The 20896-nt window shown below is 51.3% G+C and overlaps 3 protein-coding genes across 3 annotated transcripts in view; all 3 read left to right on the top strand.

Moving 5' to 3' along the window:
* Window positions 1-475: 475 nt before the first annotated feature.
* On the top strand, window positions 476-10011 carry VOLCADRAFT_95171 (uncharacterized protein; the record flags this gene model as incomplete). The annotated part of the gene is made up of 11 exons (XM_002954369.1): window positions 476-767; window positions 1136-1272; window positions 2158-2637; window positions 3705-3816; window positions 4168-4262; window positions 5106-5259; window positions 6035-6327; window positions 7640-7703; window positions 8498-8547; window positions 9152-9268; window positions 9940-10011. The coding sequence occupies 11 exons, from the start codon at window positions 476-478 to the stop codon at window positions 10009-10011; spliced, it is 1866 nt and encodes a 621-aa protein (XP_002954415.1).
* An 821-nt stretch (window positions 10012-10832) lies between these two features.
* On the top strand, window positions 10833-13529 carry VOLCADRAFT_95170 (uncharacterized protein; the record flags this gene model as incomplete). Its single annotated transcript, XM_002954368.1, has 6 exons — window positions 10833-10931; window positions 11102-11158; window positions 11214-11320; window positions 11535-11844; window positions 12414-12485; window positions 13308-13529. The coding sequence occupies 6 exons, from the start codon at window positions 10833-10835 to the stop codon at window positions 13527-13529; spliced, it is 867 nt and encodes a 288-aa protein (XP_002954414.1).
* Window positions 13530-14231: 702 nt separating this feature from the next.
* VOLCADRAFT_95169 (uncharacterized protein) overlaps window positions 14232-20896 on the top strand; it is a gene marked incomplete at both ends in the record, with an annotated part of 10932 nt that continues 4267 nt past the window's right edge. Inside the window, 8 exons of the mRNA XM_002954367.1 lie at window positions 14232-14246; window positions 14731-14877; window positions 16557-16589; window positions 17125-17181; window positions 17823-17965; window positions 18474-18601; window positions 19268-19491; window positions 20392-20551. Coding sequence (XP_002954413.1) covers window positions 14232-14246; window positions 14731-14877; window positions 16557-16589; window positions 17125-17181; window positions 17823-17965; window positions 18474-18601; window positions 19268-19491; window positions 20392-20551 — 907 coding nt within the window. The remainder of the gene's footprint in view (window positions 14247-14730; window positions 14878-16556; window positions 16590-17124; window positions 17182-17822; window positions 17966-18473; window positions 18602-19267; window positions 19492-20391; window positions 20552-20896) is intronic.

Raw genomic sequence — 20896 nt, 5'->3', positions numbered from 1 at the left:
TTGTTATACCTGACCAGATCATTTGGCGTTGCGATCATGTCTGTGTCTAACCTGCTGTTGGTAATCATCACAAAACGTGTGCATGCATGGTCTTAGCGAGGCCCTCTCCAACAACAGGCGTGGGGGTTTATTTTTCCTTTTTCTGGGAGATCGCTTTTGCTATAAAATACACACGAGTGTGTGAGTGTGTGTGTGTTTCGTTCGGCGCGTGTAGTGATGTCAGTTAGTACGGCCGGCGTAGTAATATAAAATGCTTACCGAGAACCTAGCGAGATGTTTGGAAAAAAACAGGAGCGCGTAGGTAGGTGCGAGCGCCAGATGTCCGTGCGGTTTGCAGGACACATGCCCAATACTAATTTACTCTGTATATCGGCCGTAAGCACTGTTTCGCTTGGATTTTAAATTTTAATGAATCAACATATTGTGGGTGTGAGCGCGCGGGAGAAAAAGTCTGGACATTGATGAGTCATTATGAATGGAAAAAAAACTAAAACCGCCCGCCATGCCCACCGCGGACAGGGATCCTTTGGCCGATTCGGCATCACCGCCGTTTGCCGATTACTCGTCCCCGACCACACCATCACCATCATCGCCATCATCATCATTATCATCATTATCATCGTCACCATCATCAGTATCAGCATCAGCATCAGCATCGCCGCCGCCGCTGCCGTTGACGCCTTCATCACCACCGTTGATATGGCCAGATACGCCTAGCAACGCGGAACGCGATGAAAAGGCGTTATTCGTCATCAAGTACGGGCATGGTAAGTAAGGTGTATAGAATGGCGTGGATGATCCGCACGCACTACATATCATAGCCTCCTCCCCAATGCTACCCACTCAGCCGCCCGGACACCAATAGTCCACTCTACGCAAGCCGAGCCACGGCCTCCCAGACCGGAAACATGCACGCAAGCCTTGCCCTGAGGCTTTGGTGCCTAACAAAAAAATCATCGCCCTGCATATTATCATGCAGGATGTTGCAATATAGGTGTTTTTTTAAAATGGTCCTTGATTTGCTCGGGCTTGCCAATATCATTGGTTTGCGCCATGTTCCAGCATGTTTGAGCCTCTCCGCACTTTCTGTGTAGCCTGAAGTTGATGAAGCTTCCTGCAAAAACCCAAATCGCAGACACGCGAGAGGATCTCGGAAACCAGATCGTCAGCCAAGGCGGCGACATCTTGGCATATGTCGCCAAGAACGCAGTCCTAGTGTATGGGCCGTCTGATGCCGTACACAATGCCGTGCGTAATACGAACTCACTGATGGTACGTACGGCAATCCACATATAAGTGTGCCTGGGGTTGTGCATTAGTTGTGCTCATACCTTCGCGGCCGCGTGCCCCTTCCTAACGTGCTTTGTAAGTAAGTAAAGTAAGTAAGTAAGTGATGATGTAAGTGATATGCACCAAGTAGTACACTTTACAGCGCATCGAAATCTGTTGATTAAAACTGTTCGGTCAGGCCACACAGGAATATGACAATATGTTTTTGCACGTGTCTTTCTTGTGAAAGAGGGTAAACCGTTGTGAAGAAAGGTGTGAATGAAGCATGAGTCCTCATATCTTCGTTCGACGGTTCGACGCGTCAGGGCACACTGTGTGCCGCACACACCGCTCCATCAGCAGCAATCCATGTGTCGGCACACACCGCTCCATCAGCAGCAATCCATGTGTCGGCACACACCGCTCCGTCAGCAGCAATCCATATGTGGGCAGACCGCCATACTAGCTACGTGTCTGTCTAGCGTAGACGGTTTCGTACATACACCTCACAATGCAACAAGGGAGTTCGCCTCCAGAACATGCCGTCTCCGGACATCTCCGTGCGAGTGCCCGCATGGCTGCCCACTTCACTCCCATCACACACCTTGCACCGCCTGGCGCTGTCCGGGTTTCCGCAGTTGTGTGAGAGGCATACCAAAGCGTAGGGGAACGGCCTAGCTTAGAGACATCATCTTAGCAAGCTGTGCTGAAGGAGGCTCCAGCCTCGTCCACCGCTGCCCTGGTAACTCGCGTACCCGTTACCCACACGCACACCCCTCTTCCCAGCTTCCGCAAGCCCGCACCCAGCAGAAGGCCCTCCCGGGGCCTCTGCCACTTTCTTCGCCCTTGCATTGCCCAATCTGCGCTGTACCCTCCGTTCACACGCAGGGGACATACGAGCAGGATGTGAAGGTAGCGGACGCCATCACCTCTGCCGATGGACCCCTCGCAGACCCAACCCGCATCAGCAAGCTGCTGCAGCAGCTCAATACCTGGCAGAAACAACCTAATCCACCGACGCCGCCGCCGCCGTCACAGCGTCAGCAGCAGGAGCAGCCGCAGCAGCCGCCGTCATCGCCACAACAGTCGGTCATGGAGCGCCGAAGCACCATCAGCAGTGAAGCCGGCTACAGCGGCAACACGAGCCGTGGTGGCGACAACATCAGCGCCTCGTCGGAACCAAGGCCGGATCTGTACGGCCTGCATGTGCAGGTGGTTCCGGGGCTGGAGTCTGAGGGCGTGAGGAGAATCTATCATGACCAGCTGGGCTCTGAGCTAGGCCGGCGGGGCGACGGCGACGACGCCTGCTGGCCGCGCATGCGGATGTACGACAGGTCGCGCTGGCTAGTTGTGTACCTGTGCCTGCAGGTGCGCGGGGGGGGTCACATCATTGCATGGCTCATCCCCCGGACTCTGCCGTAACATGACGTTTGCTTGGGCCAAAAACGTCCATAGATGTGGGCGTTAGCTGTTAAATTACAAGTTAGTTACAAGTTAGTTACAAGTTCCGCACGCAAGTGCGGGTGTGTCCGTAAAAGCCGGGGGAGGGGCCCCAAGGACATTGTAGTGGTATTGATGCGGGTACGCGGGAGGCCATCATCATCCTCCCTCGTTCGCTTCAGGGTGAAGCGCCTCAGCGCGACGTGCATGGCCTCCCAGATTTCCGAGAGGTACCTGGCCAATGCCAGGGGTAGCGCCTCAGTCATAATGGTGCGCATGCTGCGCCCCTCAAAGACTAGGTCACCATCGTACTCAGCCCGTATGCTCTTGTAAGCGGGGCATTCATCAAAAACGTGCAATTCATCTTCAACCGCTCCACAGTCACAAAGCCTGCAGGTCGGCGCGGTGCGCTCACGCCCATTAGGCCTATTAACCTATTACTCCCAACAGCCTAACCGGAAACGCATGAGCACTTGATGCAGCCGCTGGGGCATGGTCACTTTAGTGCGCTCTAACCAATCGAGACGCGCACCCTTATTAGGCGGGGCCGCTCCCATCCAGTTGTTTAGTCCTTGTGATTAAGCTTAATGCACTGCTAAGACACGTAACGGCTTATGCTTAGTCCTTTATGTTGTACGAAAGAAAGTACCTACAACGTCCAAAAACCCGAAATCCAGTACACGGCCTCGCGGAGCGGCCCCTCTCCGATGGACGAGATCGTACAAGCTGCGTTGCGTGTTTAGCCGCTACGGATCCCCCTTAGCTCCTGCGCTTGGAGTACTTGCTAAGTCAGTTCGGACTTTGGCAATTACGAAGGCTGACTGAGCGTCGTAATAAGTTGATCATGCTCAGGAAAACCCGCTCTTTAATTTCCAGAGGGTCAGCTGCGGGACCTGTTAACTTAGGGTCCACATGTCTGAGTTATTTATTAATTACTTTTCCTAAACGGTTGGCGCTGGCCGGTTGCCGCTTCCCTCCCTCCCCGACCTCTTCAGGATCTAGAACGTGGCATTCGGTGGATGGCGGCGGCACCAACAACCGTTTGGATTGAACCGCAGCTGCGAGCCCAGCCCGCCAACACCAGGGCCGCTCTCATCATCCAGACTGGTGGGTAGATCGACCAAGCGGGCAGCTGACGAAAGCTAGGGCCTCTGCTTTGCGGGCCTCGCAAATGTTTGCTAAGAAACGAAATCGAATTAAGTTCCTTTCCTTGTTAATAATGATTTGCTAGGGTCTGCCTGAATGGATTATCTGTGAATATCGACCGCATCGGGTGTTGCGCTGCGTAATAATAACATTGCGGGTGTAAATGCGGGCTCCTTTTCAATAAGACCATTTCCTGTGCGTCAAACAATTACAAGATGCATTTTGGCGTTAGTTGGGGGGTTTGCGGATTTAATGGGCTCCTTCTTTGCCCTGTATGGACTTGCTTCCTTGTGGCCTACTGTGCCTGAACAGGCACCCTAACGGACTCACAGTATCTCAGCTCCTCCGACACGTCGGAAAAGCCATTCTGGAAAGCGGGCCTTATGGGCAATGGCCAGATCATCGGGGTACGTGCGATGTCATATGTAGGGCACGTGCGACGCCATATGTAGGGCACGTGCGACGCCATATGTAGGGCACGGGGGGGATCCTAGACACAGATTAAACCAAGGGGGGTACTGGACGCGTCGAGTGGCTCTGGAAACGCTTTTCGGGGTGTGAGGAACGACTGGGTGACTGATGCCTAAGTAGGCTATATGCTGTCGCCACGGGCCCTCATGGCTTCATCTTTCTAAAGACGCAAGGGCGCCTTGGGTGGGTGGGCTTGGCAGGCAGGTGAGCAGGCAGGTAAGGATTTCCCCCAGTTCCTATCCCCAGGCTCGTGTTATGACTTATTTGGCCCCACTTTCCGGCGTCAACGTTTACCCGTCATTCTTTTGGCCATCTCGCTCCGACATGAGGGGGGTTGTTGCGGCATACACAAGCACGCAATCACGCACGCAGACATGCGCATTCAAGAAATCCGCATGAGCTCCCATCTGAAGAAGATAATTGCACATCCATCGGGCATCGGGGACAGGCCCACACCTTCATGAAGCCCCCCCCACACACCTTCATGCACGTCCCCACACACAACACGTTCCACGTGAATTATCAGGCGGCTCAACGGCTAAACAAACCCCGGCTTTCGCCCTCAACTCACCCCAACCCATACACGTCCCGGCGGATGCGTTCCCGCTTTGCATCCTGTCGCTCGTCACACGACCCATCCTTTCCACCGCCCTCCTCACTGCCGCCGCATGACCACGGCCACATCCGGGTCTGCAGCGCTCCTTATTAACCCCGCCCTGCCTTTCCCTTCGGCGCATTGTGTGGTCCTACTTCTCTAATCTTCTCGCAAACCCTCCTAGATGGCGGATACGGGCATCAATTTCTATAGCTGCTTCCTCAGCGACTCGAACTATGCTCCTTCTGATCTGCTAAATCTATTTCACGATGATCCTCCAAGATATTTCCTGCCCAATCACCGGAAAGTGGTGCAGTACGTGTTGCCAAGCGGAGCAAGTAAGTCGAATGTGGACGGGCGACGGGCGAGAGAAGACACTTGGCAGACACGCTTGGTTAGGCATCCTTGAGTTGGGGATTGAGTCTATAATGTTTTTGGTTTTTATACGTTAGATTTTTGCGCAGGAAAAAGATGGCTGCCTGCGCGTATCGTCGGTTTTGAAAGGCCCTCCGAAACGCTTCGAAACCTACTTCACTTCGTACCTACAGCGTACCTACTTGCGAATCAAACTTTTGGATTTCTATTGTTCATAAAGGTCACGGATCTCGCATAGTTTTCCGACACCTTTTGACACCTCGCAATCGATGGTGATTGACCGTTTGCGTACCTTACAGGCGTTTGCGTTTGCGGTTGCGGTTCCGGTTGCAAGAAATTATCAAGCGTCACCAAACTGCCTCAACACTTAATTTTCTTTTAATATTAATGTCATTTTCTATTAGCATCACTTAAAATTCGGTCTCATGAATGTTCGGCCGGAGCAGCTTCAAACTTTCATCCACCCTGACCGCACCACCTGGCGAGCCCATTTCATTTCCGATTTCCAATATGTTGCATCCGTAAGAGGCTACATTTATTGCAGCATTATTGTTCTGACTTCATGCAATTGACAGCTGGATCCTTATTGTTCTGGATCCTTACTTCAAGCCCAATTTCGCACACACTGCAAGCCCCATGTTTCATGAATGTGCCTCACTGGCTAGCAGCCAAGAGTATAAGTATGCAAGTCGGTTCGGTGCCACGTCGTCGCGCATCACCTTGCTCGCGCTTCGCCAGTCTCCTCCCCTCATCAATCCGTATATTCATCGAGCTACATCTGCCGTTCGTCCACCCTCCCAATCGGTGTGACGAATCCAGATATTTCCGACTACTTCGGCGATTCGGACGACATGCATGGTACCCACGTGGCTGGGACCCTTGTTGGATCAGTATGGGACGAGTCAGGCTTGGTGAACAGCGTGGCTACGGGCGCGGCGCCGATGGCGCAGCTCAGCTTCGTAGACATGACCGCTCAAAGCCTTCCCAACGAGTTGATGTTGCCCCCCCAGCTTGACGTTGATCTGCTCCCGGTGAGTGTCCCCTGTGAGCACAACACCAATACTTTTAGTTCAAGGCTTGTTACTTAGTAATAAGTTATTGTTAGTCATGACTTCGGGTCAGGTTATTACACGTTCGTTTGCGCTACCCTCAGTCACATGTGCGGCTAGAAGTCGTGGGGGTAAAGGAGCGTGTTGACTGGTTGTTGAGTAGACCTCTACCAGAAGGAGCGATAATAACGGCACTAAGAGAGCGTTTGATGAGCGGCTGGGACCATACGCGTCTGACTGTCTTGCCAGAGGAGTACCCATCAGATGGGAAGCAACCGGGAGTGCAAATGGCGAAGTATAAGCACTGGATGGGGCTGCCCTTTTCGGGAGCCGCAGCCGTCATGTGGCCAACACATGCTAAGGTTTTCATTCCTCGTTTAGCACATCGTAAGCTAATGCAGTTTCGTTTATGTTGCTGGGCTTTGGAGGCGAACAGAGCACGAAGGGGCAAGTACCATGTTCCCAGGGGGCAGCGGTTTTGCCACTGTTGTGGTCCTAATAGCCGAATTGAGGATGAAAAACACGTGTTATTGGAATGCCCAGCCTATAATGATATTCGTGCTGAAGAGGGATTCGATCATCAACAGAGTATGTTGGAGGCCATGCAATGGGAACCCGCACGTCTGGCGAGGATGTTGGAACGTATGTGGGCTCACCGAAACTCAATTACCCCCTTTGGACGCTAGTCTGGGCTGATGTGCGGTTTTTTTTTTCCTTTTCTCCGTGGCTTTTAGGCGTTGTAGTATTGCCCTTGGGCCTTCGGCTCGTATGGGTAGTCTTACAGGTATGGGGTCACGCACCCCCAACCATGTAACACACACACACACATGTGCGGCTGCTTGTGCAACTGTAGGCATTTAATAAGGTCGCGTGGCCATTTCATAAGGTGGCATGGCCCCATGGTTTGGGTTTTATCAAGTGGTTAATAATAATAAGCGTGGCTTGCGGCCCTCTGACACGGAATGTATGTCGTAATTAGGCATGCGGGCGGCAATTGTGCATGAGTTCCGGATTGTGCGATGCCTATTTTGGAAATCTCACACTCGGGATCCGTGCATCAAATGTGCGGAAGGAAGTCTACTTCCCCATGAAGCCCTTTCGCTCCCTCGCTGTAGACCGAGTCCTTGTAGGTGGCTATGCCTGTTGCTACGTAACCACGTGCCCGTTTTGGTGGGTGCGCCGCCGTACATTCACCCGTTGCGCGCAGTACCATTTCAGAGCGGGCGCCCGGATCACATCGGACAGTTGGGGTTATGCTTGGGCGGCGTCTGCCACGTACAATGTTGCTGCACAGCAGTTCGACAGATTCGCTTGGCGGAATCCAGACGTCATATCTTGCGTGGCCGCAGGCAACCACGGTAAGCGTTTATTTTACGAAGAATGTATGTTTTTTGTACTTCCGTTACTGTAAAAAGGAGGGGATGGGAACACTTTCAGCTAAGGATGGGACAGACCGTTACAGCAACGCGTCAGATTGGTGCTCTGTCACACATTCAGGGCCCAACATGAGGAGGATGGATTATTTTGTTTTTCCCCAGCAACGTTTTGTGCTTGGGGTGCGCGGCTTTAGCATGCATGTTTTTTCTATTTGAGCCACGTGGCTAAATCTTAAATGGCAGGAGTACAGTTTTAGTAATTTTTTTAAAAAATTTTATATTTTTCTTTTGGAATTTTGTATTGTCGGTCATTACGGGGATTACATGAGCATGGAGGCTATTTTTTATAATGGGAACGATGCACGCACGTATGTGAAATGGCGATTCGGAACCGAATTAAACTCCTGCCGCGGACTTTCCGCCAAATGCTTGTGAAATTTGGGTCCACCTTCCCTTTTTGCAAACTTTTAGACCGACATCGAAATCGTGCCAGAACGCCCTTGCCTGGCCATGTATGCTGCTTCGTCGGGGGGAAATAGCAGCAGTGGGTGCCATTTCCATGTCGCGGAAGATAAATCTAGGCACAATGTTTTCATCAGTACATGTTCTACTTCTATTCATCAGCGGCGGCTTCATTAATTTTTAAACTCTGATTTAGCAGCTGAATGTCGTGCCCTACAAGAGAATGCCCTCCACGTTTGCCCTATCTAGACCTTGCTTCGTCCCTTCCACCATGCATGACGTTTTGCCTCATATCCGCCCCTCCGTGCATTTAGGGCGAAACTTTGGCGTGCGTCCTAACGTGCAGGCACCTGGAACTGCCAAGGTGGGTATTAACGAAGAGGGCCAGTACTGTTGCATATGCAAAGGCGAGGAAAGGTACTGAGTACTTGCTCATATGCATAAACTCTTCATCTTTTCTGCTTTTCCTTGTTAACGTGTCCTGTAACTGAACTGGTTGCACGAGCATCCTGCTTCCTTATTTTTTAACATGTTTTCTGCCCTGCTGTGCTCGGTACGTATGTACGGCATGCATACGACATCCTCCGATGTCCCGTGTTACTAAAGCGGTTCAACGTGCATCTTACATTTCACCACCTATGCAATTGCGATCGCTTTTATTTATGGATCTGGTGGCGCACAGGCCGTGTGTCCCTACTACGCCACACATCCATACCATGCCGTACCATGCCGCACATCGACTTTTAGGCAGCAGCAGGACATATTGATGGAAGGGCCTAGCTAGTTCGCGGTCGTTCGCGAGCAAGCGGGTATAACTAGCTAAATACCTTTCAGTTCGTGCCGTCTACATACATCGACGCGCGCTACCAGCTTCCATACTCGGCCCGTGTTGGTTTCTCGCCCGTGACGTTGCTGCCTTCTCAAGCGCTCCGTACTGTTTTTGTACCTCCACGGCTGTACGATCGCAGAACGTACTGTCTGTTGGGGCGTCCCTTAACCACCCGAAAAGCCAGGAGCTCATGGGAGACCAAACAGTTCCCATCTTCCAGTACATGGATACGAATCGAACCGTGCATAAGCAAGCGGTAAGCAGCTTGGGGTGTGATGTGTTGCATTTACGTGTTGCATGTATATGTTGCAGTCCATGCGTGTTGTCCGGCACGCATGACCGCCGACAACGCGGGCATGATGCCGCGGGGGAAAGCCTCGGGGCTTTACGTGGCACATCGGAAGCCCGTCAGGATTAGAGGGGCAGAGGTTGCTCTTGAAAGGCGCAATAAGCAGCAAGTTGGATGCTGACTCACAGGGGTATGAGCAGTGTTTTTTTTTCATTTCTGCCGGTTAATTTTCCAGTCCGAACGTAGGAATAGGTTTTTAGTCGCGGGAATAAAGGTATTCCGAATCTGTAAGGCGCTGGGGGGGGCTCCGCCCCCCCCAGGACCCCCCCCCCGATGAGTTACAGTTTAGTTCGTGCAATCGCCGGGTTTGGGGAATGTCGCAACACGCGCACACCAATCTCTCAAGCACTGATCGAATAGAGCTCGTTCATCATCGTTCGTCTTGCATCACGTTGAAAGATAACACTACACGACTTTCCAGGTTGCAGAAGTAATGATGCATAGCAGCAATGAACCGGAACCACCAAACGCAACCTGTTTCCTGGCCCATCGCGATTGTATCCATATGAGGAACATTGATGTTTGGCCCGCTCGCTGTTGACAACCGGAGTGGCGTCATTGTCGTCGGCTGGCTGCAGCATTGCGTCCACATTGCCTACGACCCCCACACCGTCTTCATTAACGTCGCTAATGGCTTCAGTGAAATTTAATATCTGCTTTAATGGCCTTCGATGCTTTGGGAGCTTCGGTTCCGAATGTTTTGCAGCGTTTGGTCCGGTCAGAAACAGTCCGATTCCTCGTTGACTTTCGGGCGTGAGCTTCCTAACAGTATCCATGGCATTAAAGTACTATGATATGGGTAACATATATGTCTCCTGTAAAATTCTAGCGGCTTTGGCATGGACAGTCCATTTTTGGCTGGAGGAATGAACTTGTACGGTTGGAACATTTTTTATTCTTAACTTTCAGGACCACGAACATTTTTTTATTCCGAATTCGGAATATATTCCGCAAAAAAATAACGCTGGGTATGAGCATAAATTCTCAAGGCCAACTGTGCAGCCTATAAGTTGCGAGCAGACATATTCTGCGATGTTATAGTAGGCGCGGAGGAGCGGAATTCATTCATTTGGGCTTTGAATGGTGTTTTCGGAAGTAGGGCCCCGGAGCTGTGTTAGTCATTAATGTTGCCTGTGTATGTGTGTACGTATGTATGTATGTATGCATGCGCTGCGCTTTTGCGTGCCATGTCACATTCCGGCTCACAGCTACAAAAGCCACCACACGGGCGTCCTTAGCCACTTGCCACACATACGTATCTCTACGCGCATAGCTGTGGGGCACCGTTGATATCATTTTCCCGTAATGTGTACGGCGGAATTCCTGATTCTCTAACAAAAAGGGAGCCGCTGTGGCTGTAGTTTGGTTCCGGTCCAGGGCCTTTAGGCGAACAACCTGGAACACTAAAAACATGGCCAGTACGAAACATGGTTCACGTAGCGGGTGCTGTTCCTATCGACAAACCTTTTACATGACAGCAAGTCTTACAGCTTTCATGGGGCCTTGTTATTGCTTAAACTGGAAACTAGCCAACCACCCGGCGTTAATAAAAGTAGGTAGATCAGGGTGGGTGAGTGGATACATACACATGTGCAAACACATATGTATTCTCGTACGCTGCGGAAGCTGTTGTTGGTCTGGATGCTGCAAGTTGCATTCATAAAAATCGTTGCCTACCACGGGTGCTGCTTTTCATCTACTGCTGTTGCATGGTCCTCCCGCAATCCTGCACCCTGGCAGGTCTGGGTTCGAACGCTTGCTGGCGAGTTAGACTGGTCAAGCTTTCTATTCAGGAAGGTGCGCCATCTAGCGCGCACATTACTGCTCATGTATGCCTCGCATTTCCCTACAGCCCTGCATGCTAGCTATATACACAAGGTCGTTGAAGGACCGAAACAACGTCCAGGCATTTATGCCCCTTTATATCCAACTTTTTGCGTACAACGGGTTCATCGGGTGGTACGGCATCACGGTACGGTATCGCAGTACGGCATCGCAATCCCCTGAAAGATCAAACCCGCGGCCTGCTCTCACCACCTTCCACATGAACAGGAATGCGCACTCGCGCATCCCGCCACTCGTACACGACAACACGTCCACCAAAACATAACACGCACCACCAAGCAACCCACCAACGCCGCGCTTCGCGATCTGTCTTGACGGCACACATCAGTACTAATTGTGTAATTCTGCTGAAAAAAACCCTTTCATGGCACCAAATGAATCAGAGCCTGCAGGTGGCTGTGGCAAACCCGCTAGACGGCTGTGGCGCCTTAAAAACCAAGTACAATCCATATGCCGTACTGGTGGCGTTGCCGCCGGATTCTGGGTGCCCCGGCATGGATGCGTTTTTCGAGAGCGCAGAAGAAGCGGGCGTTGCCGCCATCCTTTTCGCTGACCCACGGGGAAGAGCATACCTGAACGAAGTGTTGTACTATCCCTTGGGGGAGACGTACGGCCTCTCGATTTTCCTGATAACGCAGGTACGAACACTCGAACGAAGTGTGTGCACGCGCCAAAACTGTAGATGTGTGTACGAACGGAAACCTCGGTCTCGGTCATGGGGATGCGTCGGCTGTGCCCAAAGAAGCAGTGGAAGGAGAAGTGGTGCGAAAGGAACATTAGTGAGATGTATAAGAAATATGGGAAAGAGCATATATACGCGTGAAGAGATAGCAACTCCATGTCATGTTCCACTCCCACGTTCATTCAAACCTCCACCCACGTTTAATCCCAGTGAAGAGCGTTTTCCTTCAAATTCAAATAACAACGCGATTCGCATGCCTGCGTAATCATTACCGGTATATGAAACCATAGTCGTCCTTTTCAATTTGGCTGACATGTAAATGTGTACCCAGAATCAGGATGCTTCTGATGACCCCTTGCTTGATCGACGGTTCCGCCCGGTTTCGCCATCCTTTGTTCATAAATGTGCATGTTCATGCGCATGAACAACCTACTGCTGAAGAAGGAAGGGGGGCAACACTTTGTGTACACCAGCTGGAGCCCACATTGGCCAACTTAAACTTAATGCCTGCTGATCATCTCGCAGGCCCAGGGGCTTGACCTAGTTAGCATCCTTCAAGACCCTTCGTACGGCAACTTCTACGTGACCACCACTAAGGTTTGTGAGCAATGGAATGTATGTGTGTGTGTGTGTGCGTGCGTGCGTCCATGCGCATGTGTAGGGGTGTTTGTGTGTTACAAATATCTGACCGGGCCTGACACTATGTGTGTACGATAGTTTGCAGTAGCTGGCCGCCGAATAAACGCCGAATAAACTGTTGGGAATGTGCTTTAGCGCGTATTTAGGTTTGATGGTCTTTTCCGTATTGTACGACAGTTACTACATACGACAGCTACTACAGGTCGAACGGAGGAACGAATTATGCCGTTTGCCGGTGCTGTCAGCATGTGAACGAGTCCGTTCGCCGCCCGCTGCCCGCTGCCTGAGATGGAGGTTTCGCCAGCATCCCGCTTCGTGCTGTCAGCTGGCTGGGGGCTCGCTCGGCATTTTACCTTATTTCATATGGGCTGAATCACTGAAACTCTTAGCATCGGCGTTAATGTCTGTTTATAGATGACGCTTGAGGCCGCTGCTGCAGCTGCTGCTGCTGCTGCTGCTGCTGCTGCTACCCGTCTGAATACATGCCAAAGAAAGCACGTGGCATGCGGGCAATGCTTGCCAGGGTCTTTTAAAGGTCGAACCCGGGGAGGCGCTGAGCGTCCAACAGCGTGCTCGGCAGCGCCCGGCATCATGGCTTCCCTGGAGTCTGGATGGTGTGGATCTGCACTAGCACTGTGTAACACCAGGCAAAGAGTACTCAGGGAGATGCCAAGGGAGCTGAACCCTTCTTACACATTGAAGCTGCAGCACTAAGTATGGATCTGGAGGAGTCCTGTTCCAATCGGAGGCATTCAGTACGTGTTTGCATTGCTGACGCAGGCCAACGCGGGAATCGACAGCTTGGCCGAATACTCGAGTTACGGACCCACCATTGACGGCCGTTTTAAGCCGGACCTAATCGCGCCCGGGCACATGCTGCGGACTGCACGCCCACCCGACGAGAAACGTAGGAATCGGGTTTTATTTCAGGGGTCTGCGGTTTCCTTGAAGGCATTAGTGCGGCCCAAAAGTCTTTCGTGTCTCATCGGGCATATGGTTTGATTCGGAGGTACCATTCTGAGCTCGGCTGAGAACACACGAATTCTCAGCAAAAGTCAATAGGTTCGCGGGCTTCTTGCAAAGCTCCGTTGAAGGAACGTTGAGGTCCTTAATAACTTCACGGTGGTGCGGGCATACAGGGGCGGCTACGCCCCTCAGTTCCCCACCCCCTTAACACACGCCAGGCCCCGGCCGGCGTACTACTATTATTATTATTATTATTATTATTATTATTATTATTATTATTATTCCTTAATAACTTCTTGTACAGCGTTGCGACTCAACCGTATGCATCTTCCCTGGGGCACGAACGGTGGGTGGACTGCTGTGTATATATGTGTATAGCTTGGCAGAGCATGCTCTGCCCGCTGGCTGCTGTTCTGTTCCCACTAAAGTGCAGTGTAAATTGCTGGACGTACGTCGTCTCGCATGTTACAGCGTATAGACCAGCGTATATCCATCCCGTATAAGTAAGCCCAACGTATAAAAGTAACCCATTGTGGCGTAATCCATTCAAGTCGCTACACCGCCGCTCCCTGTGTGTGTTGTGCCCCTGACTGCTGTTGGGTTTTAACACGTTTACTGATAACCGCCTACAACTGATACCGCCTACTAACAAACGCCTACTGACTATCGCCCGCTGATGACCTAACAGCAGAGGGAGCGGAGTGTTCTACGCTGTTTGACTATATGGGCGGAACATCTATGTCCACGCCAATGGTGGGTCCAAGAGCCGTCCTAGCTGCGCGCGCAAATGCAGCATCAGGCTCGCTACCGTTTTGCGGCCTGATCAGATCACTGACGACAGAGAGGCGTTAATGTATTAGTTTGGGAAGGCCACTTGTAGCCGGAGCCTTTGCAGTCCAATGCAGTCCTGCATTTGGGCAGTCGACGGACACAATACATTGATAATCTAGGAGGTGCTGGCCTGGCTGTGGATTCACTCACCCAACGGTTGCATACCCTCGCAGTAATGTGTTGTGCGTGGTGATGATGATCCGGTCAGGGAAGGGGTTGGGTAGCAAGCGCACAGGCAGACAGATAGATAGACCGACAGATAAACAAACAGACAGGCAGGCAGATGGGATGGGGTGAGAACGCCCGTCCGCGTCTGTGCTCGTTCAATCGTTCACAGTTTTCGCGATTAACCAGGACATGAAACCCCAAATCCCCGAATCCCTGAACCCCATGCATGCTCGCTCAGCTTACTTTTCCTGATAATGTAATCATGCCTGCATGTATGTATGCATGTATGTATGTATGTATGCCAGCCTCTCACGCGGCCCACGTGCGCCACATACTGACGTGTTCACGTAAACCGGCCATCCAGGTTGCGGGACATCTGGCGCTGGTACGGCAATATTTTACGTAAGTCTCACTCGCTACACAGGTGCACATGGCGGTGGTGTTCTATCGGGGCATACTTGAGTAATACTGTGTGTATATGTATGTATGTATGTGTGTAGTACACTACATTTCCCTTTGGAGGTATGTTACCCTCCAAAGGTGTAACGGGCCCATACGAGCCCTGAGGGGTCCAAGCACCGAAGGCTGTCCGACGTAGATAGATGTCATGAAAACGCACAAGGAAAAGAGCATATCCTATCGCTCGAAAGGAAAGGTTATGTTGGATTAACCAAACTATTCAGCAGACTGCTATGCCGTAGCAGCTCGATCGCCCATTCCTGATTCACATTATCTGGCCAGATAATGTGAATCAGGTTGACCAGCTTCAGCCGGCTACTCCAGAAGTAATGAGAGGTGGCCACACAGGCTAGGGCACACGCCGTGTTGGCAAAGACATTAAACTATCCCTATGGAACCGATCGTCTTGTGAGATGGACAGTGTACCTGCTTGCCTGCTCACTGGGGTTCCGGGTAACCTGCCTATCTATCCGCCTGCCAATAAGTGCCTGTCTGTGTCCTCGTGTCTATGTACGAACCCTTTGTCCAGGGATGGTTTCTACCCTCAAGGTTGGACCGCCGCCCCGGTCTCCGCAAGCTTCAATCCTACCGGCATGCTCCTCAAGGTGATGAACGAAACCCTATGCAAATGCACGCACGCGTGCACATGTGCTGAGGCTGTTAAGGATAGTTAACTGGATTACTAAGTCAAATGTGATGTAGAGGGGGTGGGAATATAGATGTGATGGCAGTGAAATTAATGATATGTACGTATGCTGCTCCAGACACAGCCGTTCTGCTAAGACGCAGCATTATGTCCCGGGGAAATTCCAAATTCAAATCCGGTAAATAGCGGTTAGTTAACTCCTAAACTACCTAAAGGGTGCTTTCAACCCCATTGCCCGATGAACGGAGATAGTGACCTGCGTTTTAGTGACCTGCGAGCGACAGGGTCACTGACTTCGCAGAGATTGGCATGGGTGAGAAGGATGAGGGTGCCCCGAAACATCGCGGGGAAAGTGCTTCCTGCGGTAGAGACTGCCGGGCTAGCTAGTGGCCACGAGTGAAGCTATAACCCCCTACTTCGCAAATCGTGTACATTGCCGACTGCGCCCGAACTCATGCACCGTCGGTGGTTAAAGTACACATGCATGTGGGGCCTGGTTGTTTGGAAGCTTCACTATACGATACCCGGCCGAATTTCACCAAAGGCATGGGGCCCTCCCGCGCATTGCAGGTGTAGCATGGCCAAGCATGCGTGGCATTTGTGCGTAATTATTATAAAAATTAATAATAATAATAATAATAATAATAATAATAACAATAATAACAATAATAATAACAATAATAATAATAATAATAATAATAACAATAACAATAACAATAACAATAATAATAATAATAATAATAATAATAATAATAATAATAATAATAATAATAATACGGTAGCCAGCCAGGTTCGTGGTGAGACCTTGACGTTATCAGCATCCCTCGCTCGAAGCAGCGGTGCAGCACATCGGGGATTCTGTGCTGCATATGTCTCCCATTCTCATCACGTAGCCCTCCAATCGACCACTTGGTCGTTCCTCTGATTGAGACTGACTGACAAACGTCTCGACTGTGCAGGCTGCAGCAATCGCCGGAGCTCGATCCCTGGAGGTGCGTGTGTTGTGTGTGTTGCGAAGGTTGCATCTGGGGGGTGTAGGGGTGTAGGCCTGTAGGCCGCCACGCAGCTTGCCGACGTGTCGGACAGCAAGCCCAGGAACGCCTTTGTGTCAGCCAGCTGGTTGGGGATCCCCCAACCAATCCGGATGATTGTTTGTACGTATATAGTAGGAGCCAATTATTGGATTGCGCCTGGGAAGTCTACATCCGTGTCACACAGGCCGCATAGCGTAACAGCTCAAAAATGCAAATCGTTGAATCTGAAAAACAGTGGTTCTGTTTTGTTAGGGTAGGAGGTTCATGAGCCACCAGGTTCGTCTGGACAGTATAAGCTCGCTCGTTCGTCAAGTTTGTAATTAATCCATCCATCCAGACCCATCCAGACCCATCCAGATCCATCCGTCCATCAATCCACCCATCCTAATTTTAGCCATCCATGCGACCCATGCGTTTTAGCCTCTTATCTTTTACGGACACCATTGAAAATACACCGTACGCCGTTCACCGTAAAAACCTCTCACACCTGCAGGGTGGCCTAGCTAAGGCGGTCTTCCAGCCGATGGGCCCCCCACCCAACGGATACCAGGTGCGTCCGCTGGTAGCTTGCTTCGCGGCATTGACATGCACGGCCGCATGAACAACTTTTTATTAGCCACATCAGCTGCTGCAGCTGCAGCAGCTGCAGCAGCTGATGCGGCATGTAAATATAAATGTCACCCCACCAGCAACTTCCTTAAATGCAAGGTGCACGACGGCAATGTGTGCCGTCTGTCCCTCATACAAGTTACAAGTTCCGCACACAAGTGCGGGTGTGTCCGTAAACGCCGGGGGGGCCATGGACGTTGTATTGGTATTGATGCGGGTACACGGGAGGTCATTATCATTCTCCCTCGTCCGCTTCAGGGTGAAGCGCCTCAACGCGACGTGCCTGGCCTCCCAGATTTCCGAGATAAATGACGGCACGGCACCATGACCATGACCGTCACATCACCATTACACCACCATTACACCCACCATTACATGGCCACTAGCACCAATGCTCATCAACTTTACCATCACCACCACCGTCACCACCACCGTCACCACCATCGCCAGCATCATCACCATCACCACCACCATCGTTCCCACCATCACCATCGCCACAACGAAACGTGGAAATCCGTTTTCATGTATGCAACTTGCCCCTATACACAACGTGGTCTCTCTCTGTGTGTATGTCGGTGCCAGGGGTGGGGTCGCATCGACCTCAGCCGTACTCTACCGCTTCCGGGGCTCACGCCGGGGGACTTCAAGATTCAAGTGGCAGATCGGGGCACCATTGCTACAGGCGACGTGTTCTACCTCCCCGGGCTGCGAGCCACCGGCATGGGGTGCGGCTAAGCGTGCGTCCATGATTCCTTGTTTTGCACATTTGCCTGTCGCCTGCCGTCTTCCTGGCTGCCTGTCCGTCTGTTGCCCACGTCAGTCGGGCCCTATCTTCTACACGAGGGTATACACGGGGGTGTCGCCGATAGGTGTTTACTCAAATGTTTACTGATGTACCTGCCTGTAGGTACTTTCGCCCATCTCCACATTTGCCTGCACATATAGCTGCCAGCGTATATGCCTGCGTGCTATGCAGATGTGCAGAGAGAGATAGTATATGTCTGCATGTCTGTCGGTCTGCTTATATGTCTGCATGTCTGTCTGCATACCTGTCTGAATGCTTGTATGTAAGAGTAAGAAGGACCGCTATGGGAACACGCGCCGTAGACATCCTGATATAGCCATTACCAAGATGTGCGCATGTCATGCATCCATGTCGAGGTTATCGCTGGCGCAGCTATCGAGGAGTAATCCTACCCCCCCTGTGTCCATCCCGGGTTTCTCGGCGCGCAGGAGAATCACCGCAACTCTCGTCTGGCATGACTACCCTGGCGAGCCTAGCTCTATGACGTCACTTGTAAACGACCTGGATTTCTACTACACCCTGAACGACAATACCACGTGGCGCCAAATCAGGCCAGGTACGTTTGTCCAGATTCCATGCTGGAATGTTTTCGTACACTGATAATACCGAGAGTTAATACCAGATACCACTGCCGAGATTGTGCACGTGGCTCAACTTGCATCACAGGGGCAGCCCGCCGAAAAGCCCCCACAAGGTGCAGGCAGCAGAGCGCTATAATGGCTATACACATTGACAGCGACGGTTTGCTTGCTGTACTGTACGACAGCCTCTATACATACATTCAGGAAGTATGGCTGCTGAGATTTTTTTTCTCATACCGCTGCGAAGGTTGGCAGCAGTTAGTTGATTGCTGCTGCTCCTTGTACCGCTGCGGTTTCGTTGCAAGTGACGCCGTTATCGCCCTCCGAGTAGTCCTTACTTTTATCTGCGCTACATGCCCTGTCCCTCATGTCCATAATAACATACGTTTTTCGTGGTATGGTCACATACAGGACAGCTTGGCAAAAATAAATCCACATCCGCAGCCCTTCGGTGCATTACAGGCTCCCGCCGGCCGTACGGTTGTTACTCCGCGGGGTACGACTGTGTTGTCCATCACGGATTTTCCGTAGATAAAACTAACAGCTTACTAACAGAAATTCGCGTACATAAAACGGCACATTTAAGCACCTTAAGCATCCTTAAAACCTTCCTTTCAAATTGCTACCTTTAAACCCCCCAGATACCGTAAACAATGTGGAACGCATCGAGCTTCACGATCTGGCTGTGAATGACCGCATCACGTTCATCGTACACGGTCGTGAAATACGGCACCAGATGCTGTCGTCCGACCCTGTGGAAGATACGACCCTGCCGCAGTACTGGGCTGTGGTGGTGGTGGGCAGCTTTACAGGGTTCCTGCAGACGCCGCTTAATCCAGTCTACATGCGGCCGCAGCGCCTGCAGGTGCGTAGCTGGAGGCCCTGCCGAGTTCGGCCCTCCTGGCGCATGTATTTTTGCCCCAGATTTGTTTTAGTGTTCGCTGTCCTCCAGGCCAGTGTCTGCATATATATGTATATCGGCATGTAGGAACACAGCCAGCCGGGGATCCACCGGCATGCGATAAGGGTGCGAGCGAAACATCCAGCCAGCAAAGACGTACCTAGACCATGATTAGCCAATGGCAGGGTGCCATATGGGAAGGAAGCCGCCGTAAGGAGGTGCAATGGGAAGGAAGCTGCCATCGGGGCAAAAGCGTTTTTCTTACTTATAGATGGCGCATGGTTGTGGAACGCGAGGCAACTGGGGGCCCTAGCGACGGGCACAAGAAGCTGTTTTGCTCTGGGCGTATCACAGAATTTGTATCTGCCGAATGTACATTTCTGAAATCGTAATATATCAATAGGTATCGAGCAGGTATGTTAGATTTGACCCGGCAGGAGGCGGACCCCGCGACCGCTGGTCATCCTGTTGGGATGGGGAGGCACCCACAGTGACACTAGAAATGGCATAGGTCGCGGACGCGATCACTGGATTTAGGATAAATAAAAATAAATGTTGTATTCTGGGCATATCACGGGATCTACATCCGCCGATTGGTACTTTTCTGAAGTTGTGATGTAACAGAAACGAACCCAAGCAAGGTGATACAAATGGGGAGCACTTGGGGGGGGGGACACCACGCAGTTGGTGCGTGCTTTGGTGGTGAGGTGTGTAGGGTTCATGGTCGAGATGTTTTGAGGTGAGGGGATGCTAAACGTTTTGCTCAAGTTTTGCTCATCATCGAGTATACTTATTATTGTTACTCTGTTTTCTCTGTAATAGTGTTGTGTAATCTTATGAATGCGGTTTTCGACATGCTTGCAGAACTTCATCTCGACGTCGCAGCAGATGGATGCGATTTCTTTCCACGTGCGCCTGCGGGAGCAAAGCTGCTTAGGACGGCAATTCGACAGTTACATGCCCATCGCCCTGCGCGCTGGCTGTGACAAACAATCTGCTGTCGTCCAATTCCGCGAAGTTGAAGGTAAGGTTTTGCATGATTTTGAGAGATTTTCCACGATGAAATGAAATACATGTTAGGTTTTCAAGTTCGTTGTTAAGTAGTTAGCCCGCCTCACGAAAGCGCGACTAGGGATGTACGGCATTTAGGCGCCATCTCGGCATCGGATAACTATTTAAGACAATATTGTTGTTTAGCTTGTTATGTCATCTTTATTGCGCTCTGTGGTGTGCTAGCTGGCCCAAGTCCCTCGATCCTTGGTGCAACAAATTTGGCATCTCAACTAGAAACGGAGTCCATTCTATTTCAGTTGGTATCGAGACGAAGACGAAGATGACCATCAAGGAAGCGTATAGGCAGGATCGACTT

This window comes from Volvox carteri (genome assembly GCF_000143455.1).
Source record: "Volvox carteri f. nagariensis unplaced genomic scaffold VOLCAscaffold_42, whole genome shotgun sequence".
Classification (NCBI taxonomy): Eukaryota; Viridiplantae; Chlorophyta; class Chlorophyceae; order Chlamydomonadales; family Volvocaceae; genus Volvox; species Volvox carteri.
The sequence above is the reverse complement of the archived record's forward strand: the minus strand, read 5'-3'. Positions and strand labels throughout refer to the sequence as shown.